The sequence below is a fragment of the Mauremys mutica genome, unplaced genomic scaffold (genome assembly GCF_020497125.1).
Source record: "Mauremys mutica isolate MM-2020 ecotype Southern unplaced genomic scaffold, ASM2049712v1 Super-Scaffold_100475, whole genome shotgun sequence".
NCBI lineage: Eukaryota > Metazoa > Chordata > Testudines > Geoemydidae > Mauremys > Mauremys mutica.
The window spans coordinates 102,302-126,045 of record NW_025423349.1 but is presented as its reverse complement, the minus strand read 5'-3'; the positions used below and the strand labels follow the sequence as shown (position 1 = coordinate 126,045).

Genomic DNA, 23,744 nt, shown 5'->3' with positions numbered 1-23,744 from the left:
TGTCTGTCCATCCATCGCCACACACACCCCTCTGTCCGTCTGTCCCCACACACACCCCTCAGTCTGTCCGTCCATCCATCCCTACACACACCCCTCTGTCCGTCCGTCCATCCACCCACCCCCCCCATCCACACCCCTCTGTCTGTCCGTCCATCCCCTCCACACACCCCTGTCTGTCCATCCATCCCCCCACACCCCTCTGTCTGTCCATCCATTGCCACACACACCCCTCTGTCCGTCTGTCCCCCCCACACCCCTCTGTCTGTCCGTCCATCCATCCCTACACACACCCTCTGTCTGTCCGTCCATCCACCCACCCACCCCATCCACACCCCTCGGTCTGTCCATCCATCCCCCCCCACCCCTCTCTCTGTCCATCCATCTCCATACACACCCCTCTGTCCGTCCGTCCATCCATCCCCCCACACCCCTGTCTGTCCGTCCATCCCCCCCCCACCCTTCTGTCTGTCCATCCACCCCCCCACACACCCCTCTGTCTGTCCATCCATCGCCACACACACCCCTCTGTCTGTCCGTCCATCCATCCCCACACACACCCCTCCGTCTGTCCATCCATCCCCCCCCACCCCTCTGTCTGTCCATACATCGCCACACACTTCCCTGTGTCCGTCTGTCCCCACACACACCCCTCCGTCTGTCCATCCACCCCCCCACCCCTCTGTCTGTCCATCCATCGCCACACACACCCCTCTGTCCGTCTGTCCCCACACACACCCCTCAGTCATTCCGTCCATACCACCCTACACACACCCCTCTGTCCGTCCGTCCATCCACCCACCCACCCCCATCCCCCCCCCGCTGTCTGTCCGTCCATCCCCTCCACACACCCCTGTCTGTCCATCCATCCCCCCCACACCCCTCTGTCTGTCCATCCATTGCCACACACACCCCTCTGTCCGTCTGTCCATCCCCACACCCCTCTGTCTGTCCGTCCATCCACCCCCCCACCCCCATCCACACCCCTCCGTCTGTCCATCCATCCCCCCCACCCCTCTCTCTGTCCATCCATCTCCATACACACCCCTCTGTCCGTCCGTCCATCCACCCCCCCACACCCGTCTGTCCGTCCATCGCCCCCCACCCTTCTGTCTGTCCATCCATCCCCCCCCCCACCCCTCTGTCTGTCCATCCATCGCCACACACACCCCTCTGTCTGTCCGTCCATCCATCCCCACACACACTCCTCCATCTGTCCGTCCATCCATTGCACACACACCCCTCTGTCGGTCTTTCCATAGCCACACACACCCCTCCGTCTGTCCATCCAACCCCCCCCCACCCCTCTGTCTGTCCATCCATCCCCACACACCCCTCTGTCTGTCCGTCCATCCACCCACCCACCTCCACCCACACCCCTCTGTCTGTCTGTCCATCCATCCCCCCCACACCCCCCTGTCTGTCCATCCATCCCCCCCACACCCCTCTGTCTGTCCATCCATTGCCACACACACCCCTCTGTCCATCCAGCCCTCCCCACACCCCTCTCTCTGTCCATCCATCCCCATCCACACCCCTCTGTCTGTCCGTCCATCCACCCCCCCACACCCTCTGTCTGTCCATCCATCCCCCCACACACCCCTCCAGGGCCTTTGTGTGTGTGTGTGTGTGCACAGAGCAGTGTGTGTGCGCACAGAGCTCTGTGTGTGTGTGTGTGTGTGTGTGCGCGTGCACACAGGCTGTGTGAGCACAGAACAGTGTGTGTGTGCACAAAGCAGTGTGTGTGTGCACAGAGCACTGTGTGTGTGTGTGTGTGCACAGAGCACTGTGTGTGTGTACACACGGGCTGTGTGTGTCCACAGAGCACTGTGTGTGTGTGTGTGCACAGAGCAGTGTGTGTACACACGAGCTGTCAGTGTGTGTTTGCACAGAGCAGTGTGTGTGTGTGTGCACAGAGCACTGTGTGTGTACACACGGGCTGTGTGTGTGGTTGCACAGAGCAGTGTGTGTGTGTGCACAGAGCACTGTGTGTGTACACACGGGCTGTGTGTGTGTGTTTACACAGAGCAGTGTGTGTGTACACACGGGCTGTGTGTGTTTGCACAGAGCACTGTGTGTGTGTGTGTGTGCACAGAGCACTGTGTGTGTACACACGGGCTGTGTGTGTGCAGAGCACTGTGTGTGTGTTTGCACAGAGCACTGTGGTTGTGTGTGCACAGAGCCCTGTGTACCCCCACGTGCTGTGTGTGTGTTCACAGAGCACTGTGTGTGTGTGTGCACAGAGCTCTGTGTGTACACACGGGCTGTGTGTGTGTGTTTGCACAGAGCAGTGTGTGTGTGTGTTTGCACAGAGCACTGTGTGCGTGTGTGCACAGAGCACTGTGTGTACACACGGGCTGTGTGTGTGTGTTTGCACAGAGCGCTGTGTGTGTGTGTGTGCACAGAGCAGTGTGTGTGTGTGTGTGTACACACGGGCTGTGTGTGTGTGTTTGCACAGAGCACTGTGTGTGTGTGTGTGTGCACAGAGCACTGTGTGCACACATGGGCTCTGTGTGTGTGTGTGTAGACACGGGCACTGTGTGCGTGTGTGTTTGCACAGAGCACTGTGTGTGTACACACGGGCTGTGTGTGTGTGTTTGCACAGAGCGCTGTGTGTGTGTGCACAGAGCAGTGTGTGTGTGCACAGAGCACTGTGTGCACACACGGGCTCTGTGTGTGTGCGTGTGTGTGTAGACACAGGCACTGTGTGCGTGTGTGTTTGCACAGAGCACTGTGTGTGTACACACGGGCTGTGTGTGTGTGTGTGCACAGAGCACTGTGTGCACACACGGGCTCTGTGTGTGTGTGTGTAGACACGGGCACTGTGTGCGTGTGTAGCGCAGGCTGCATCTGGCGGCGGCAGGAAGCAGAGGAGGCAGGAGGAGGATGGGGAAGGGCTGGGGGAGGAGGCGGGGGGGGGGCAGGATCTGAGCTCACAGCGGCCCATTAAGTCACACCCAGGGCGGGGGGGGGGCGCTCGTCACATGAGCAGCCTGTGACCCGGCAGCCGGTTCCGGGGAGCCCTGCATGGAGCTGGGGGAGAGACCCAGACCCCCCCCGCCCCGATCGGCCCCCCCACCCCCAGCATCCCCGCTAGAGGTTTGTGCATCTCTGGGCTGGGAGCCCGGACTCCTGGGTTCTCTCCCCGGCTCTGGGAGGGGAGTGGGGGGCTGGTGGGTTAGAGCAGGGGGGCTGGGAGCCAGGACTCCTGGGTTCTCTCCCCGGCTCTGGGAGGGGAGTGGGGACTGGTGGGTTAGAGCAGGGGGGCTGGGAGCCAGGACGCCTGGGTTCTCTGCCCGGCTCTGGGAGGGGAGTGGGGGGTCAGAGCAGGGGGGGCTGGGAGCCAGGACGCCTGGGTTCTCTCCCCGGCTCTGGGAGGGGAGTGGGGGCTGGTGGGTCAGAGCAGGGGGGGCTGGGAGCCAGGACTCCTGGGTTCTCTCCCCGGCTCTGGGAGCGGAGTGGGGGGCTGGTGGGTTAGAGCAGGGGGGCTGGGAGCCAGGACTCCTGGGTTCTCTCCCCGGCTCTGGGAGGGGAGTGGGGACTGGTGGGTTAGAGCAGGGGGGCTGGGAGCCAGGACGCCTGGGTTCTCTGCCCGGCTCTGGGAGGGGAGTGGGGGGTCAGAGCAGGGGGGGCTGGGAGCCAGGACGCCTGGGTTCTCTCCCCAGCTCTGGGAGGGGAGTGGGGACTGGTGGGTTAGAGCAGGGGGGCTGGGAGCCAGGACTCCTGGGTTCTCTCCCCGGCTCTGGGAGGGGAGTGGGGGGTCAGAGCAGGAGGGGCTGGGAGCCAGGACGCCTGGGTTCTCTCCCCAGCTCTGGGAGGGGAGTGGGGACTGGTGGGTTAGAGCAGGGGGGCTGGGAGCCAGGACTCCTGGGTTCTCTCCCCGGCTCTGGGAGGGGAGTGGGGGGTCAGAGCAGGGGGGGCTGGGAGCCAGGACTCCTGGGTTCTCTCCCCGGCTCTGGGAGCGGAGTGGGGGGCTGGTGGGTTAGAGCAGGGGGGCTGGGAGCCAGGACGCCTGGGTTCTCCCCCCGGCTCTGGGAGGGGAGTGGGGGCTGGTGGGTTAGAGCAGGAGGGGCTGGGAGCCAGGACGCCTGGGTTCTCTCCCCAGCTCTGGGAGGGGAGTGGGGGCTGGTGGATTAGAGCAGGGGAGCCCCCCCAGGGGAGCCAGGACTCCTGGGTTCTCTCCACGGTTCTGGGAAGGAGGTGGGGTCTGGTGAATTTAGGGCGGGGCAGGAAATCTATTTAAGCCCCTCCTCTCACCTGATTCCCACCTGGTGGCTAAGTCCCGCCCCCCCCCCACCTGTCTATAACTAACCTCACCCCCTCTATAAATTCCTCCAGCCTCCCCTTTCCCCCTTTCCTGTGCCCTGGGGGGGAGCCTGACCCACTGCGGTAGCTTGTCTCTGGTGAGCATCATTCTCCAGGACTTGGGAACAGTGGGGAACCTGGGGGGTCCCCCTGTCCCCCATCTCTGTGATGGGAGGGAAGGCTGGATTTTGAGGGCCCAGCCCCCCGCTGCTTTGGCTGTTTCTGAGCTGGGTTGGAGCTCCCTTCCTGTTAATTAGATTCATTCCCCCCCTCCGTTTTTAGGGTTCACACCCTGGTTTTTGAGCTGTTTCTCAGGTGGGTTTTGAACCTGTCCACGTATCTTCCCCCCCCACTTTAATTATAAGACTGGGGGGGATAGTTTCTTTGCTCCCCAGCCGGATTTCAACCTGCTTCATGCATCAAAAACCCGGATCCTTCCCCCCCCCCCCATTAATTCAAAGGAGCAGGGTGGGTTTTTAGGGTTCACCCCCCCAGTCTGCAGGCAGGTTCGAAGCTGGGCGTGGCCGACCCCCTGATTTTTCCCGCTGCATCGGTGTCGTTTCGGGGCAGGTGTTGGGAGCATTTAAGGCCGGAGGGAGACTAGCTGGTTAGGTTTTCTTTTCGGGGGGCCAAAGCCGAGTTTTGGGGCCGTCTCGGGGCACCGGTCTGCGTGCACCCTGGGAATACGTTGCTCTCTGGTTCTGTTGTAATTTGGGATCGGGGGGGGGGTCTTCTGTTGGTTCATGGTTGGGGGGGGCGGAGCTGGGGGGGTTGCAGGTGAGGCTGGGGGAGGGGCTGGGAATTTGGGGGGGCTGGGGAACTGATGGGGAGGGGTTGGAGGGGGTGCCTGGAGTTGGGGGGCTGAGGAGACGGTGTGGGGAGGGCTGGAGTGGAGAGCAGGTGAGCGGGCTGAGGAAATTTGGGGTGGGGAAGGAATTTGGGGTGCAGGGGTTGGGGGGAGGAGAGGAGGGAATTTGGGGGTGGGGGGTTGTAGAGAGGGTGGCGGGGTCTGTGGGGGGCACAGGGAGGGGATAACAGGGGTTCCTGCTTGAACCCCTCCTCCCCCCCCCGCCAGGGTGACCGGGCCCCCCTGCCATGTCCACCGAGAGCTCCCCCCTCCTGAGTTACCGGCTCTTCAGTGTGGTGGATGAGGGGGAGATGCCGGGGACCCAGGAAGAGGCCCCCCTGGTGGGGGGGGACATGGGAGGCGCCGCGGGCCCCCCGCACCCCGATCCGGCTCGGCGGCTCTCCACCTTCTTCGGCGTCGTGGTGCCCACCGTCCTGTCGATGTTTAGCATCGTCGTCTTCATGCGTGTGGGTGAGTGACCCCTGCCCCCCCCGGTTTGGGATTCTCCCCCCGTACCCCTAGGGAAATCGCCCCCCGCCCAGGATATACCTGCAAACCGCCATCCCCTGTGGTGGCACGATTCATTTCCAGCCAAAATCATGGAGCGGGGAGGTTCCCCCGGCTATTTCCAGCCGAAATCATGGAGCGGGGAGTTCCCCTGACTAATGGGGGGGGGGGTTAGGCCCATGCTTACCCCCTCTCCTCCTCCCACCCAGCTGTTTGGCCAACTCCTTCCTTGCATTAGCGGCCGATTCATCCCGATCGGGCGGTGCAACTGCAGGGAAACTTAGGCTCCAGCAAAATCATGGGGCGGGGAGTTCCCCTGGATCCTGCCCGACCCGCCGCCCCTCTCTGTCGCCCCCTAGGGTTCGTGGTGGGGCACGCCGGGTTCCTGCAGTCGCTGCTCATGCTGGTGGTGGCGTATGTCATCATCCTGCTGACCGTCCTGTCCGTCTGCGCCATCTGCACCAACGGCGCCATCCAGGGGGGCGGGGCCTACTGTATCCTTCCCCCAATGGGAATTCGGGGGGGCCACGGGGTGCGGGTGGGGGGTGTCGGGAGAGCTCTTGATGGAGGGGATCTTTGGGGAGACACTGGGGGATTGGGGGGGAGGGGATTTGGGGGCTGTCTCTGGAGGGGCAGGGGCTGTGGGGAGCAGTGGGTGGGGGGTGTCGGGAGATCTGTTTATGGAGGGGGTCTTTGGGGTGTTTCCTTAACGACCCCCCCCCCCCTCCAGTCATGATCTCGCGGACGCTGGGCCCCGAGTTCGGGGGCAGCATCGGCCTCATGTTCTACTTGGCCAATGTTTGCGCCTGCGGGGTCTACATCCTGGGGCTGGTGGAGGCCGTGCTGGACGTCTTCGGGGCAGGTGGGCCCGGACGCCTGGGTTCTCTCCCCTGCTCGGGGAGGAGGGGGGGGGGGCTGGTGGGTTGGAGCAGGGGAGGCCGGGAGCCAGGACTCCTGGGTTCTCTCCCCGGCTCTGGGAGGGGAGTGGGGACTGGTGGGTGAGAGCAGGGGGGGCTGGGAGCCAGGACTCCTGGGTTCTCTCCCCGGCTCTGGGAGGGGAGTGGGGGCTGGTGGGTTGGAGCAGGGGGGCTGGGAGCCAGGACTCCTGGGTTCTCTCCCCGGCTCTGAGCAGGGAGTGGGGCCTCTGACGTGGCTGAAGCCAGGATGCCTGGGTTCTCCACAGTCCTGATAGTGACCCCCCCCCCCGCAGAGGGAACGGACCCCCCCGGCGCCCGCGCCCTGCCCCAGGGGTATTTCTACAGCTTCCTCTACGGGTCGGTGGTGCTGCTGCTCTGCCTGCTGGTCTGCCTGGTGGGGGCCCGGATCTACGCCCGGGCCGCCTTCCTCATCTTCCTGGTGGTCAACCTGGTGCTGGTGGCCATTTTCGTCAGCTTCGTGGCCGTGGGGCCCCGCCAGGTCCCCGTCGCCCGGGACGCCAACCACACCTTCAACGCCAGCTTCACCGGCTTCCGCCTGGCCACCCTGCGTGCCAACCTGCCGGGTCAGCGGGGCGGGGGTTGGGGGGGTCCTGAGGGGTGGTTGGGGGGGCTGGGGATGGGGGGGGGCAGAGGGAGACAGGGAGGGGTGGGGGTGTTGAGGGGGGGCACCGGCTGGGGTGATGGGGGGGGCACGTGGCCAGCAGGGGGTGGAGGAGCAAACCCTGGGGGGTGGTGATGGGTTCTGGGGGGGGGGCGCACAACCCGGGGGGGGGCGAGGCCCAGGAGGGGGCTATATGGGGGGGTCTGAGCAGACAGAGGGGAGGGGTCCATGGGAAAGGGGGAACGACCCCCCCGCTCACTTGTCGTCTCCCCCCCCAGCCATGTACTCCCGTGATTACACCACCAACAACGTCATGACGTTCGCCACCGTCTTCGCCGTCATGTTCAACGGCTGCACCGGGATCATGGCCGGCTCCAACATGTCGGGTGAGCCCGGATGCCTGGGTCCCATCCCCGGCTCTGGGAGGGGAGCGGGGGCTGGTGGGTCAGAGCAGGGGGGCTGGGAGCCAGGACTCCTGGGTTCTCTCCCCGGCTCGGGGCGGGGCGGGGGGCGGGGGGGTTAGCGCAGGGGGGGCTGGGAGCCAGGACTCCTGGGTTCTTTCCCCGGCTCCGGGAGGGGAGTGGGGGCTGGTGGGTCAGAGCAGGGGGGGCTGGGAGCCAGGACTCCTGGGTTCTCTCCCCGGCTCTGGGAGGGGAGTGGGGGCTGGTGGGTCAGAGCAGGGGGGGCCGGGAGCCAGGACTCCTGGGTTCTCTCCCCAGCTCTGGGAGGGGAGTGGGAGCTGGTGGGTTGGAGCAGGAAGGGGGGTTCAGGCCAGGACTCCTGGGTCCCATTCCGGCGCTGGGCTGCCGTTTGCAGGGGAGCTGAGGAACGCCAGCAGCTCCATCCCCAAGGGCACCATCATCGCTGTGGTTTACACCTTCATCATCTACTTCCTCCTGTTCCTCATGACCAGCTTCACCTGTGAGAGGTGAGGGGGGGCAGGGGGGGAGTTGGAGATGCTATTGGCACCAAGGGGCGGGGCTAAAACAAGAGGGGCGGGGCGAGAGGTGGGGCTTAAGGAGGAGCTGGTGAATGGGGTGGAGCTAAGGGAGCAGGGGGCGGGGCTAGGACAGCAGGGGGCGGGGTTGGGCGGAGCTTGGGGGCGAGGGGCTGCGGTGAGGGCAGGGTGGGAGGGAAGGTGGAGGCGGGGCTATCAAGGGAGGGGGGGTGACCAGGGGGCGTGGCTAATGAAATAGGGCCAGGTTAGGATTTGGGGGGCAGGGCAGGGCTTGGGGTGGAGTTAATGTGCAGAGGATGAGGAGGTGGGCGGAGCTTAGGGGTGGGGGCGGGGCTATGGATGGGTGGGGCTAGGGGGCAGAGGTGGGGTTCAGGCAGTGAGCTAGTGGAAAAGGGCGTGGCTTGCAGGAGGGGGCGTGGTTTATAGGGAGGGCGTGGCTTGCAGGAGGGGGCGTGGCTTATAGGGAGGGCGTTGGCTTTATAGGGTGGGGCGTGGCTTGCAGGGACAAGGCGGGCCTAGGGGAGCTGGGCTGGGGAGGGGGCGGGGCCAAGGTGGGTGGGCGGGGCTCAAGGCCTGGCTCCGCCCCCTTCCCAGGACACTGCTGAAGGAAGACTACGGCTTCTTCCGTTCCATCAACCTGTGGCCGCCCCTGGTGCTGGTCGGGGTTTACGCCGCCTCCCTCTCGGCCTCCATGAGCTCCCTCATCGGGGCCTCCCGCATCCTGCACGCGCTGGCCAAGGACGACCTGTTCGGTGAGCCCCCCCCCCCGGCCTGCCCATAGGGGCCCCCCCCGTCTCCAGACCTGGGGTCCTTCCCCCTCTCACACACCTGCATTTCTCCCCCGACAGGCATCGTCCTGGCTCCGGCCAAAATCGTCTCCAAAGGGGGTAACCCCTGGGTGGCCGTTCTGTACACCTGGGCCCTGGTGCAGGTAAGCGACCCCCGCCCCCCGCCCCCGCTCTAACCTGATCCCCTCCCAGAGCTGGGGAGAGAACCCAGGAGTCCGGGCTCCCAGCCCCCCCCGCTCCAACCCACCAGCCCCCCTCCCCTCCCCGAGCCGGGGAGAGAACCCAGGAGTCCGGGCTCCCAGCCCCCCCTGCTCTAACCCACCAGCCCCCCCTCCCCGAGCCGGGGAGAGAACCCAGGAGTCCTGGCTCCCAGCCCGCCCTGCTCCAGCCCCCACTCCCCTCCCAGAGCTGGGGAGAGAACCCAGGAGTCCGGGCTCACAGCCCCCCTGCTCCAACCCACCAGCCCCCCCTCCCCTCCCAGAGCCGGGGAGAGAACCCAGGAGTCCGGGCTCCCAGCCCCCCCTGCTCTAACCCACCAGCCCCCCCTCCCAGAGCCGGGGAGAGAACCCAGGAATCCTGGCTCCCAGCCCGCCCTGCTCCAGCCCCCACTCCCCTCCCAGAGCGGGGGAGAGAACCCAGGAGTCCTGACCCCCGCACTTGGCCCCCCCCCCCAGCTGGTGCTGTTCGCGGGGAAGCTGAACACCATCGCCGGGATCGTCACTGTCTTTTACTTGGTGGCCTACGCGGCCGTGGACCTGGCCTGCCTGGCGTTGGAGTGGGCGTCCGCCCCCAATTTCCGGTGAGGGTTGGGTGTGGGGGAGCATGACTAGGGTCGAGGGGTGGCTTGGGGGAAAGGGGGTGGATTTTGGGGAGGGGGCAGTGTCCAGGGCTGGGGAAGGTGTAGGGGGGGGTCATGGGAAATGGGGGCGGGGGAGGTGAGGAAGTGGGGGATGGACTGGGGGGGGGCAGGATCCAATTCAGATTTTCAGAGCTCTGAGGGGGTGTGTCCAGGGGCATCTGTCAGGGGAGCTGGGATTTGGGGAGTCCCTGGCGGAGGGGGGCGGGGGGGCAGGGCAGCTGGGATTTGGGGCGTCCCTGGCGGAGGGGGGCGGGGGGCAGGGCAGCTGGGATTTGGGGCGTCCCTGGCGGAGGGGGGCGGGGGGGGCAGGGCAGCTGGGATTTGGGGAGTCCCTGGCGGAGGGGGGCGGGGGGGGCCGGGCAGCTGGGATTTGGGGCGTCCCTGGCGGAGGGGGGGGGGGTGGGGGGGCAGGGCAGCTGGGATTTGGGGAGTCCCTGGCGGAGGGGGGCGGGGGGGGCAGGGCAGCTGGGATTTGGGGCGTCCCTGGCGGAGGGGAGCCCCTGGGGTGTCTGTGGGGCAGGGGGGTCCTGTCTGTAACCCCCCATCTCTGCTCCCCTGGCCCAGCCCCACCTTCCAGCTCTTCAGCTGGCACACCTGCCTGCTGGGCATCGCCAGCTGCCTGCTCATGATGTTCCTCATCAGCCCGGCGGGCGCCTCGGGCAGCCTGGTGCTGATGCTGGCGCTGCTGGGCTTCATCCACCTGCGGGCGCCCGCCAGCTCCTGGGGCTACATCAGCCAGGCCCTCATCTTCCACCAGGTACCGGGGGACCCAGGCGTCCGGGCTCCCACCCCCCGCTGTCACCCACCAGCCCCCGCTCCCCTCCCAGAGCTGGGGGGAGAACCCAGGAGTCCTGGCTCCCCGCCCCCCCCGCTCTAATCCCCCAGCCCCCACTCCCCTCCCAGAGCCGGGGGGAGAACCCAGGCGTCCGGGCGCCCACTCCCCTCCCAGAGCCGGGGAGAGAACCCAGGAGTCCTGGCTCCCAGCCTGCCCTGCTCTAACCCACCAGCCCCCACCCAGAGCCAGGGGGGAGAACCCAGGAGTCCTGGCTCCCAGCCCCCCCCCCCTGCTCTAACCCACCAGCCCCCACTCCCTTCCTAGAGCCGGGGAGAGAACCCAGGAGTGCTGGCTCGCTTGCTCTTCTGCTCTAAGCCCCCAGCCCCCGCTCCCTTCCCAGAGCCGGGGAGAGAACCCAGGAGTCCTGGCTCCCCGCCCCCCCTGCTCTAACCCCCAGCCCCCACTCCCCTCCCAGAGCCGGGGGGAGAACCCAGGCGTCCGGGCGCCCACCCCCCGCTCTAACCCACCAGCCCCCACCCAGAGCCAGGGGGGAGAACCCAGGAGTCCTGGCTCCCAGCCCCCCTGCTCTACCCACCAGCCCCCGCTCCCCTCCCAGAGCCGGGGAGAGAACCCAGGAGTCCTGGCTCCCAGCCCCCCTGCTCTGACCCACCAGCCCCCACCCAACACACGGGTACTGGGGGGAGGGTCTGTCAGCTGGGGGGGGGATTGATGGGAGGGGGGCTGTGGGGTGGCCCCCAGGAGCGGGGACGGGAGGGGGTCCCTGTGCGGTGGGGCCCGGCTTGGTGGGGTGGGAGTTTTGGGGGGGGGGGGCCTGTGCCCAGCGTCTGGGGTGTCCCCCCCCCCCCCAGGTGCGGAAGTACCTGCTGCTCCTGGACGTGCGCAAGGAGCACGTCAAGTTCTGGCGCCCCCAGATGCTGCTGATGGTGGCGAACCCCCGGAGCGGGGCCCAGCTCGTCCGCTTCGTCAACGACCTCAAGAAGGGGGGGCTCTTCGTGCTGGGCCACGTGGAGATCGGCGAGCTGGGTGAGGGACCCAGGCATCGGGCGCTGGCCACCCCCCCCCCGAAGGAACCCAGGAGTCCTGGCTCCCAGCCCCCCCTGCTCTGACCCACCAGCCCCCACTCCCCTCCAGAGCCAGGGAGAGAACCCAGGAGTCCTGGCTCCCAGCCCCCCCTGCTCTAACCCACCAGCCCCCACTCCCCTCCCAGAGCCGGGGAGAGAACCCAGGAGTCCTGGCTCCCAGCCCCCCTGCTCCGACCCACCAGCCCCCGCTCCCCTCCCAGAGCCGGGGAGAGAACCCAGGAGTCCTGGCTCCCAGCCCCCCCTGCTCCGACCCACCAGCCCCCGCTCCCCTCCCAGAGCCGGGGAGAGAACCCAGGAGTCCTGGCTCCCAGCCCCCCTGCTCTAACCCACCAGCCCCCACTGCCCTCCCAGAGCCGGGAGAGAACCCAGGAGTCCTGGCTGCCAGCCCCCCTGCTCCGACCCACCAGCCCCGCTCCCCTCCCAGAGCCGGGGAGAGAACCCAGGAGTCCTGGCTCCCAGCCCCCCTGCTCCGACCCACCAGCCCCCGCTCCCCTCCCAGAGCTGGGGAGAGAACCCAGGAGTCCTGGCTCCCAGCCCCCCTGCTCCAACCCACCAGCCCCCACTCCCCTCCCAGAGCCGGGGAGAGAACCCAGGAGTCCTGGCTCCCAGCCCCCCTGCTCCGACCCACCAGCCCCCGCTCCCCTCCCAGAGCCGGGGAGAGAACCCAGGAGTCCTGGCTCCCAGCCCCCCCTGCTCCGACCCACCAGCCCCCGCTCCCCTCCCAGAGCCGGGGAGAGAACCCAGGAGTCCTGGCTCCCAGCCACCCTGCTCTAACCCCCCAGCCCCCAGACCCCTCCCAGAGCCGGGGAGAGAACCCAGGAGTCCTGGCTCCCAGCCCCCCTGCTCCGACCCACCAGCCCCCGCTCCCCTCCCAGAGCCGGGGAGAGAACCCAGGAGTCCTGGCTCCCAGCCCCCCCTGCTCCGACCCACCAGCCCCCGCTCCCCTCCCAGAGCCAGGGAGAGAACCCAGGAGTCCTGGCTCCCAGCCCCCCTGCTCTAACCCACCAGCCCCCACTGCCCTCCCAGAGCCGGGGAGAGAACCCAGGAGTCCTGGCTCCCAGCCCCCCCTGCTCTGACCCACCAGCCCCCACTGCCCTCCCAGAGCCGGGGAGAGAACCCAGGAGTCCTGGCTCCCAGCCCCCCTGCTCCGACCCACCAGCCCCCACTCCCCTCCCAGAGCCGGGGAGGGAACCCAGGAGTCCTGGCTCCCAATCCCCCTGCTCCGACCCACCAGCCCCCACTCCCCTCCCAGAGCCAGGGAGAGAACCCAGGAGTCCTGGCTCCCAGCCCCCCTGCTCTAACCACCAGCCCCCACTCCTCTCCCAGAGCCGGGGAGAGAACCCAGGAGTCCTGGCTACCTTCTATTTCTGTCCCCCCCAGACACGATGCCCTCCGACCCCATCCAAGCTCACTACAATTTCTGGCTCAGCCTGGTGGATAAACTCAACGTGAAGGCGTTCGTGGATCTGACCCTCTCGCCTTCAGTCCGGCAGGGGACCCAGCACCTGCTGCGCATCACGGGGCTCGGTGAGTGATATAGTCGGCCGCCCCGCCCCAGAGGTGGGCGCATATCGGCGCTGGGCGAGGGGTCCCTGGGTAACCGGCCGCCCCGCCCCAGAGGTGGGCGCATATCGGCGCTGGGCGAGGGGTCCCTGGGTAACCGGCCGCCCCGCCCCAGAGGTGGGCGCATATCGGCGCTGGGCGAGGGGTCCCTGGGTAACCGGCCGCCCCGCCCCAGAGGTGGGCGCATCTTGACGCTGGGCGAGGGGTCCCTGGGTAACCGGCCGCCCCGCCCCCGAGGTGGGCGCATCTCGGCGCTGGGCGAGGGGTCCCTGGGTAACCGGCCGCCCCGCCCCAGAGGTGGGCACATCTCAGTGCCGGGCGAGGGGTCCCTGGGTCACTGGCCGCCCCGCCCCAGAGGTGGCCGCATTTCCGTGCCGGGCGAGGGGTCCCTGGGTCACCGGCCGCCCCGCCCCAGAGGTGGCCGCATCTCAGCGCCGGGCGAGGGGTCCCTGGGTAACCGGCCGCCCCGCCCCAGAGGTGGGCGCATCTCAGCACCGGGTGAGGGGTTCCTGGGTAACCGGCCGCCCCGCCCCAGAGGTGGGCGCATCTCAGCGCCGGGCGAGGGGTTCCTGGGTAACCGGCCGCCCCGCCCCAGAGGTGGCCGCATCTCAGCCCCATTGACTCTCTCCCCCCCCTCCCAGGCGGCATGAAGCCCAACACGCTGGTGCTGGGTTTCTACGACGCCTGCGTCCCCGACGACTACTTCCTCGGCGACCCGGCCTTCAGCCAGGCCCGGGAGAACGACCACTTCGGGGTGGACCTGCCGGCCCTGCAGGCCCACTTCCCCCCGGTGCGCGGGGCCGGCGCCCCCAAAGCCCTGCCCCCCGCCGAGTACGTGGCCCTGGTCTCGGACGCCGTGAAGATGCACAAGAACGTCTGCCTGGCCCGCTACTTCCCGCGGCTGGAGAAGGAGCGGCTCCTCTCCTCCAAGGCCGAGGGCTGCTTCGTGGACGTGTGGCCCCTCAACCTCCTGCGCCCCGACACCCCGGCCTACGTGGACGTCTGCAGCCTCTTCCTGCTGCAGCTGGCCTGCATCCTCACCATGGTCAGCTCCTGGCGGGCCGCCGGCCTGCGGCTCTTCCTCTGCGTGGAGTCGGGCGACCGCGGCTGGGTGGCCAAGGAGGAGAAGCTGAAGGAGCTGCTGGGCAAGCTGCGGATCAAGGCGGCCATCCGGGCGGTCACCTGGGACCACGTGGTGGCCCTGCACGGCCCGCGGCCGGCGGCCGGCGAGCCCTTCCTCAACCCGGCCGCGCCGGGTGACGGACGAGTACCTGGCGGCCGTCAACGCCTTGGTGCTGCAGCAAGGGGGGCAGGTGGCCGTCCGGTTCCTCTACCTGCCCCGGCCGCCGGCCGACACCTCCATGTACGAGCGGTACCTGGAGCAGCTGGAGATCCTCACCCGGGACTTGGGGCCCACCCTGCTGGTGCACGGCCTCACCCCCGTCACCTGCACCGAGCTCTGAGGGGGGGGGGGCGCCCCTGCACCCCCGGCCGTGCCGGAGGAGGACAGTGGGGCAGGACCTTGGAGATGGTCTCCAGCTCCCGGCGAGGGCCTGGGGAACTCCTGGAGACCGCGCGCCGGGGAGTGGCGGCCTGGATCGGGGGGGACCCACCTCCCGTGGGATTAGCTGGGCCTGGCTTTAGAGCCCCCAAATCCTAGTGCCTGTAATGAGCAGGGGAGGAGAGACGCCCCCCAAACTGAGGTTGCAGTATTGGGGGTCCATTTTCCCCTCATTCAGCTTGCGCTGTATCCCTATTATCGCTGCACCCCCACATTCCTTCGCTGCTTCAAAAGAGGTCTCCATTTTCCCCAAGTACCCCCAAATCAATGCACCCCACATTCCTTCACTGCTTCGTAGGGGGTCCCCATTTTCCCCAGGTACCCCTAAACCGAGGCACCCCACATTCCTTCACTGCTTCGTAGGGGGTCCCCATTTTCCCCAGGTACCCCTAAACCGAGGCACCCCACATTCCTTCACTGCTCGGCCCTCCAAAATGAATGCACTCCACCTTCCTTCACTGCTGAGGGGGTCCCCATTATTTTCCCACGTACCCCCAAATCAATGCACCCTGCCTTCTCAATCTCCTCCCATCACGGCTTGGGAGGGGGTCCCCTTTTTTCCCCCATGGATTCACTGATCTCTTATTTTTCCTCTGCACCTCATTCAGGGCTTAGTGGGGGGGGTTCCCCATTTTTTTCCAGGCACCCTGCAACCCGAATTCTCCATCTTCACCACCCCGAGGCGGGGGTTTTGCCTCCTCTGCACTGCCCGGTCTCTCTTCCGTGGAGGCCCCAGGCCTCGCAAAGCCTGTTGCCTTAGCTCCGTGCCCCCCAACCTTACAGCTCTGGGGTCCCCCCCACCTTGTGTCTGTGGGTGGGGGGGTGTCTAGCACCCTCAGTATTGGGTATCCTACTCCAGCAGGCCACAAGGGGGTGCCCTTAAATAACCCAGCTGGGATTAACACCCGGGGGAGGGGGGGAGAAGCAGCAGGGTCCCCCACAACTGGCCCCCCAAACCAGCCCCCCCCCTACCGGCAGCTTATTTCGGCTGCTAGGACTCTTTTTTTGGTTAATGTTCTCGCGCGGATACCTCATGTAACACAACTGACCAGCGCCCCCCCGGAGGAGGGGGTAATAACACGGGGAAGCTAAGGGGGGGGGGTATTTAGACGTGTATTTTAACGAGCGCAGTCAATAAACGAACAACGCAAAAAAGGACGGGGGCCGGTGAGGCTGTGGTTATTGAGTGAGGGGTTTTTTGTGGGGGCTGGGAGCCCGGACTCCTGGGTTCTCTCGCCGGCTCTGGGAGGGGAGTGGGGGCTGGTGGGTTAAAGCAGGGGGGGCTGGGAGCCAGGACGCCTGGGTTCTCTCCCCGGCTCTGGGAGGGGAGTGGGGGCTGGTGGGTTAGAGTAGGGGTGGGGGAAGTTTTGGGATTTGGGATATGGGGCTGGCTGTGCACAAGCCGCTGGTCACTCAAGAGTTAACCCGGTGGTGGGCGCACGGTGCATGCTGGGAGTTGTAGGCAGACTCCAGCTCCCTGGGAAACCAGCCACATGGAGGGTGCCGGGTGAGATTTCAGCGGGGAGCCCGGACTCCTGGGTTCTCTCCCCGGCTCCGGGAGGGCAGTGGGGGCTGGTGGGTTAGAGCAGGGGGGCTGGGAGCCAGGACTCCTGGGTTCTCTCCGCGGCTCTGGGAGGGGAGTGGGGGCTGGTGGGTTAGAGCAGGGGGGGCTGGGAGCCAGGACGCCTGGGTTCTCTCCCCGGCTCTGGGAGGGGAGTGGGGGTTGGTGGGTTAGAGCAGGGGGGGCTGGGAGCCAGGACTCCTGGGTTCTCTGCCCGGCTCTGGGAGGGGAGTGGGGGCTGGTGGGTTGGAGCGGGGGGGCTGGGAGCCAGGACTCCTGGGTTCTCTCCCATGCCGGAAGGGGAGGGGCCAGCTCTGAGGCTGAGCTGTCACCCAGGAGCATTTCCCTGCTGTTAACCCATTGGGTTGGGCTGGGTTGTCTCTTCTCCTCCTCCCCTCCCCCTTTGTAATGCACCAGCCCCCCTTCCGCTCCCAGAGCCGGGGAGAGAACCCAGGAGTCCTGGCATTAGTGTCCCTTGCTCACGGCAGAGTTGAGGTGTGATTGCCTGCCCCCGCCCCCCCATAGTATTCAGCCCTGACCCAGATTCTCCCTCACTCAATCAGCCCTGCAATTTCAATGGCTTAGATTGTTACTCACCAGTTACACCTGCTCTGCCCCAGAGGTGGCTGCATCTCGGGGCCGGGCGAGGGGTCCCCGGGTAACCGGCCGCCCCGCCCCAGAGGTGGCTGCATCTCAGCGCCGGTCGAGGGGTCCCCGGGTAACCGGCCGCCCCGCCCCAGAGGTGGCTGCATCTGAGCACCGGGCGAGGGGTCCCCGGGTCACCGGCCGCCCCGCCCCAGAGGTGGGCGCATCTCAGCGCCGGGCGAGGGGTCCCCGGGTAACCGGCCGCCCGCCCCAGAGGTGGGCGCATCTCAGCAGCGGGTGAGGGGTCCCTGGGTAACCGGCCGCCCTGCCCCAGAGGTGGGCACATCTCGGCGCCGGGCGAGGGGTCCCTGGGTAACCGGCCGCCCTGCCCCAGAGGTGGGCACATCTCGGCGCCGGGCGAGGGGTCCCTGGGTAACCGACCGCCCCGCCCCAGAGGTGGCCGCATCTTGGCGCCAGGCGAGGGGTCCCCGGGTCACCGGCCGCCCCGCCCCAGAGGTGGCCGCATCTCAGCACCCGGCTCTAATACAATTTCTCTCTCCCTGCAGGGACGTCCCGAGGTCTCTGCTCCCTGACGTTCACCGGGGCCTCCCCTTCCCGGGCTCCCCATCTCGGGCCGCCCTGGTCTCCGGCTCCTACCTCTATTACCACTACGGCTGCGACGGGGTGGACGACCGGGGCTGGGGCTGCGGCTACCGGACCCTCCAGACCCTCTGCTCCTGGCTGGCGGGGGCCGGAGCGGGGCTGGGGGGCTGCCGCCGGCCGGTCCCCACCCTGCCGGCCGTCCAGCAGGCCCTGGTGGAGATGGGAGACAAGCCCCCGGCCTTCGCTGGCTCCCGGGACTGGATCGGCACGGTGGAGGCCGCCTTGTGTGTGGATCACTTCTTTGAGGTGCCGTGCAAAATCGTGCACAGCCCCCGGGGGCGAGGGCTGGGGGGGCAGGTGGGGGCCTTGTACGCCCATTTCCAGGAGGGTGGGGGGCCTGTGATGCTGGGGGGTGACGCCGACAGCTCCTCCAAGGGGTTATTGGGGGTCTGCTCCGTGCCCGCCGGCCACCATCTCCTTGTCCTGGATCCCCACTATTATGGGGGGGCTGGGGGGCTGGGGCGGGAGGGGATGCAGGCGGCGGGGTGGGTGCGCTGGCAGGGCCTGGCCTCTTTTGACCCCGCCTCCTTCTACAATCTCTGCCTGCCGCAGTTCCGGCGGGATGCGGGCAAGGGGGACGGCGCCGGTGAAAACTGAGTCGCACGAGCATCGTCGCCCGGATGGCCGCTGAGGGAGTCACTGGGCCCCCGGGAGCTTTGCACAAGGGTGATGTCCCTGGGACCCGTGAACATTGGTTTGCACGAGCAAGGGTCACCCGGACGGCCGCCAAGAGATTTCCACAAGGAAGATGTCACTGGGACTGGTGAACATTGCTTTGCACGAGTGAGAGTCACCCAGTGGGTCACCAAGGGGGTTTGCACAAGTGGGCCATGTGAACTTGGCTTACAGAAGCGAGAGTCACCGGACGGCCGCCAAGGGCTTTGCACAAGGAAGATGGCACGGGGACTCGTGAACATTGGTTTGCACGAGCGAGAGGAGTTTGCCGAAAGCTGCCGCTCTCCCAGCCCGTCCTGAGGGAATGACGATTCCCGGCTGATTTTGGGCCACATGCTTCGGGAGGGAATGAACAGAACAGGGCAGATAGCGAGTGATCCATCCCCTGTCGTCCACTCTCCGCTTCGGGCGGAGGTTTAGGGACACCCGGAGAATTGCGGGGCGGGGTGGGGGGGTCTCATCCCTGGCCGTCCTGGCTAATAGCCATTGACGGACCAGGAACGTCTCCGATTCGTGTTTGACTCCAACGATGCTTTTGGCCTTCGCCGCGTCCTGCCGCGAGGAGTTCCCCAGGTTAACGGTGCGTTGCGTGACGCAATCCATCCTTCCTGCCGCCTAGTCATTTCAGCGGGCGACCCCTGGTCCTGGTGTGAGCGGCGAACCATCTCCCGCGCTGCCCAAATCGCTTTCACGGCCCATTCAGACCCCTTCCTGCGGGGAGCCCGGCCCTCCTGGCGTCGCCGGGAATCAGTGCTCCATTCGGTAAGGAAAGAGCGCGGCCCGAGATGAAACGCCCGGGAATGCGGCCGGCCGCCCGCTGGGCCGATTTTCTCCCCGCTGCTCGGGGCACAAACCGCGGAGACGCCGGGGAGCCCGCTCCGAGCCCGGACCCCCGAAGAAGGACCCGGGAACGGGCCGGGCACACCCCGGTCCGAAATCAGGGGGCGGGGACAGTTGCAGGTCTCCGCTGGACAGAGGCAGCCGTTGGGGAACTGGAAGGCGGGGGCCGTGGACAGACGTCTCATGCGTATTTACAAATACCCTCGCTGATTGCAGGCAAAACAGAGGAATCACCCCCCCTATTTTCCTGTGGGGTTTTTTTTCGTTCTAGAGGCAGGCCAGGTTTTAATGGTTTTTTTTTTTTAGCCTTTAAGAGTTTTGGGGGAAATTCTTCCATGGCTCCGTCATTACATTCACGAGGCGCCGTGCCTCAGTTTCCCTGCAGCAGACCAGGTTTGTCATGGTTGTTTTCCGGTGGGCGAAGCGTTAGGTTTATTCACAGGTCACGGCTAGAAGCTTCGCCGTGGGGCTTTAAAGGATTCCCCCCCCCCCAAAAAAATGATACCCAAGCTCCGTTGTTACTTATTAACATGACACGTACCCCGCTGTTTAACATTAAACATCGCGGCTATTAAAAGTATCTTGGTCCAGACGGTTTTGGTCTTGAGGCCGGGGTGGTCGCTGTCCTCTGGAAATTGGTGCGGGGGGGGGTTTCATTTCATGAGATGCTTGGGGTTTCGGTGAATGAAAAGGTTGTGGGGCGGGGGGGGTCATGCATATTAGCAGCCCCCTTTCATGCTGTCTTCAGATTTCAGCACGGTGCGCACGCCTGGCTCCGGCGGGGGCAGGGGCAGTGGGGGGGTGTTTGGGGGAGACACTGGGGAAGGGGAGATGGGATATGGGGGGCTGTCTCGGGGGGGCAGGGGCTGTGGGGAGCAGTGGGTGGGGCGTGTCAGCTGTTTATGGAGGAGATCTGGGGGGAGAGGATATGGGGGGCTGTCTCTGGGGGGCAGGGGGTGTTGGGAGATCTGTATATGGAGGGGGTCTTTGGGGAGACTCTGGGGGGAGGGGATATGGGGGGCTGTTTCTGGGGGGGCAGGGGCTGTGGGGAGCAGTGGGGGGGGCGAGTCAGCTGTGTATGGAGGAGATCTTTGGGGAAGCGGGGGAGAGGATATGGGGGGCTGTCTCTGGGGGACTGGGGGTGTTGGGAGATCTGTATATGGAGGGGGTCTTTGGGGAGACTCTGGGGGGAGGGGATATGGGGGGGCTGTCTCTGGGGGGGCAGGGGCTGTGGGGAGCAGTGGGGGGGTGTCAGGAGATCTGTTTATGGAGGGGGTGTTTGGGGGAGACACTGAGGGCTCTGGGGGAGGGGAGATGGGGGGCTGTCTCTGGGGGCGGGGGCTGTGGGGGGGTGTCGGGAGAGCTGTTTATGGAGGGGATCTTTGGGGAGACATGGCAGATAAGCCCCGGAGCCACCAGTGGCCGAAGACCCCTGGCGTGGACTCCCCCTCACCGCTGAAATGCCATCGAAGACCCCCGGAGTCGACCTCCCTGCCGCTGAAGACCCCCCGGAGCAGACCTGCCGTTGCCGAAGACCCCTGGAGCAGACCCCCCCCCGCTGCCAAAATGCTGCCAAAGACCCTCAGAGAGGACCCCCCCACCACTGAAGACCCCTGGAGAAGACACGCCCTCCGCCGAAATCCCGCCGAAGACCCCCCCCCCCGGAGCGGATCCCTGCCGCCGAGGACCCCCGGAGCGGACCGCCGCTGGGGGAGTGGACCACCTCCACCCCGCCCGAATCGGCCCCGTGGCCCCTGGTTTCCCCGCTTCCGAGGTAACGCCCGTCGCAGTAGATCACGCCGGCAGCTGTAACCTTCACGCCGTGCAGCTGAAGAAGAGTTTTTTGGGTTGTTTTTTTTTACCCACGAAAGCTCGTGCCCAAATAAATCTGCTCGTCGTTACGGTGCCACCGGCCTCCTCGTTGTGTTTGTGGTGACGGACTCACCCGGCTGCCCCCCGATACTTGACACCCGTCCAAGTATCGTCCCGGGGAGCTGAAACTTCCTTGTGGCTCTGTGCGGGGGGTCATTCCAGGCAATTTTCGGCCGTCCTGACTCCCAGCCCGACGCGATGATTTACTACCTTCCGCGGCAACTTGCTGCCAAGTTCCCGCTTTGCTCTGAAGACCGGTAACCTCCTCCCCTCAGCCCGACAGACGCGCCCCCAGAGCCTCGGCCGAAAGAGCCTTTTTCTTATCCTGGGGACGCCAGGGAAGCTTCCACCCGCTCCCTGGGTGCCTGGCCAACCCTGCCAATCCCTGGGGGAGGCCGTAAAAGGACCCCCCCCATCTCCCCACCAGTTTATTAATAAACTCCTTAATCGGGGTCGCTGTATCTGGCCCCTTCGACGTACTCATCGAAGCCGTGGCGAGCCGGGGTGATCAGAATCACAGGGGGGGGGGGGGAGCTGAGTTACTACAGAGAATTATTTCCCGGGTGCCGGCGGGTGAGTCTCGCCCACACGCTCAGGGTTTAGCCGATCGCCATAGTTGGGGTCGGGAAGGAATTTGCCTCCAGGGCAGATTGGCCGAGGCCCGGGGGGGGGGGGGGTTCGCCTTCCTCCGCAGTGTGGGGCAGGGGTCACTGGCTGGAGGATTCTCTGCCGCGTGGGGTCTTTGAGCCATGATATGAGGACTTCAATAACTCAGATATAGGTTAGGGGGTTGGTACAGGAGTGGGTGGGTGAGATTCTGTGGCCTGCGTTGTCCAGGAGGTCAGGCTAGATGATCATAATGGTCCCTTCTGACCTTGAAGCTATAGACCTACGAATCTATAGACCATCCGGGTCGGAAGGGACCTCAGGAGGGATCTAGTCCAACCCCCTGCTCAAAGCAGGACCCATCCCCAACTCAATCATCCAACCCCCACCTCAATCAACCAACCTCCAACTCAACCAACCGACCCTCTCCCCTGGGATCCTCTGCGTGACGCCAGCCGGTGGAAGACCAACAGGCGGAGTTGAGTTGACGGGCTCCTTTATGGTTCCCCTCGACCCGATGGCCGAGCGAGCCCCCGGCGGTTAATTACATCGCCCTCTTTTTAGCGAAAGTGACTATGTAAATATCCATGTCTGCTACGCTGCCCCCCCAAAACTCTCCTTTGATCCTGCGACCGCCCATCTCAGGAATATTAATAGCGACGTACGGAATATAATTGAACCCGCCCCGTATACAGCATTGAGCATCTTCTACGGACATTTTTTTCTCCTTGGCTGGTACATTTTTTTGCAGTAATTGTAGCCACAAGTTCCACCGAATCAGCCGTTCCCAGGGGAGGGAGGAAGGAGCCAGGATCCCGAGCACGGTTATGTCGCACGTTCCTCATGCAGCCGCCATGCTTATCTATCTTTGACACGCAGACGGGGAGGGGAAAAGGTGCCTGCTCCCTATTACCGTGCTAGCCGTTACCGAAATATGGGTTTACTTAACCCTGACGTACCCACCCCGACGCAACCCCGTCACCACCGGGAACTCCTGGCGCCCGGGATCCCGCCCGGGGCGCAGCGCTCGAGGGTCTCTCGCCGGCACCCGAAAAGGAGCATCCCGCCCTCTTCAGCGTCTCCGACCCGGGCGCGTTCAACGAGCAACGAGAGAGCCAGACACGCTAGCCCCGTGGGTCCCCAACCTTTTCCCGTCCGGCGGGCGCCCCGGAGGGTCGGGGGCGGCGGACGAAATGCCACCGACGAGCGGCGTCGGCCAGAGGCGGCGACGCCGAAATTCGGGCAGCGTTTTGGCGGCTGCGCGTCCGCCAGCCGGTACGCGGGCGCCCATAGACGCCCCGGCGGGTGCAATGGTGCCCGCGGGCACCGCGCCGGGGACCCCTGCGCTAGCCTGTTGCAAGCCAGACCAAGGTCTAATCTAGGCCGCCAAAGCCGCAGACTTGAACCCAAAACTGCTCAGCAGGTCGCCTGGATCCAGCACCCAGACCCCCAGCTCCCAGTGGGGGCCAAACCCCAAATCAATCCGTTTTCCCCTGTATAAAGCTTATACAGGGGAGACTCACGAATTGTCCGCCCCCTCTAACGCTGAGCGCGAGAGATGCGCGGCTGTTTGCTCCCGCACGTAGTCATCCCTTTGGGTTTATTAACAAACAAAAGTGATTTTATGACGTATAAAAAGGAGGATTTGAGTGATGTCGAGTGACAACAGACCGACCGAAGTCACCCAGCAAAATAACACAAAACCACGCAAGTCTGAGCCTGATGCAGTAAGAAACTGATTACAGGGAAATCCCCCCCCTCGGAGATGTGCCCATCAGCTCCTTTCAGACTAGACTCCTTCCTAGTCTGGGCACAATCCTCTCCCCTGGTCCAGCCCTCGTTCCAGCTCAGGTGGGAACTTGGGGGTTTCTCGTGACGGCCGCCCCCTTTGTTCTGCTCCACCCCCTGTTATAGCTTTGGCACCAGCCAGGAATCCTTCGTCCGTCTGGGTCCTGCCCCCCCCCCCTCCTTCTCAATGGCAAAGCCCCAGGTTTAAGATGGATTCCAGTCCCAGGTGACATGGTCACATGTCCTAGATAGGGGGAGGTCAGGGGGCAGGGAACAGGGGGGTTGGATAGGGGGCGGGGGTCCCTGGAGGGGGCAGTCAGGGGGCTGGGGGGTTGGATAGGGGGCAGGGGTC

At 65.7% G+C, this 23,744-nt stretch overlaps 2 protein-coding genes across 2 annotated transcripts; both read left to right on the top strand.

Annotated features, from left to right (window-relative positions):
• The first annotated feature begins 4,173 nt into the window (after positions 1-4,173).
• SLC12A9 (solute carrier family 12 member 9) lies at positions 4,174-14,841 on the top strand. Its single transcript, XM_045001380.1, is given in 15 exon segments — positions 4,174-4,400; positions 5,378-5,620; positions 6,016-6,150; positions 6,387-6,518; positions 6,867-7,157; positions 7,474-7,581; positions 8,012-8,123; positions 8,748-8,905; positions 9,002-9,084; positions 9,616-9,740; positions 10,365-10,557; positions 11,445-11,619; positions 13,059-13,205; positions 13,883-14,487; positions 14,489-14,841. Coding segments are annotated over 14 exon segments (2,703 nt in total). The 5' UTR covers positions 4,174-4,400; positions 5,378-5,397; the 3' UTR covers positions 14,705-14,841.
• A 1,428-nt stretch (positions 14,842-16,269) lies between these two features.
• UFSP1 (UFM1 specific peptidase 1 (inactive)) lies at positions 16,270-19,665 on the top strand. Its single transcript, XM_045001402.1, has 2 exons — positions 16,270-16,309; positions 17,515-19,665. Exons 1-2 carry the CDS (start codon positions 16,296-16,298, stop codon positions 18,206-18,208), a joined length of 708 nt encoding a protein of 235 aa, XP_044857337.1. The 5' UTR covers positions 16,270-16,295; the 3' UTR covers positions 18,209-19,665.
• The last annotated feature ends 4,079 nt before the right edge of the window (positions 19,666-23,744 follow it).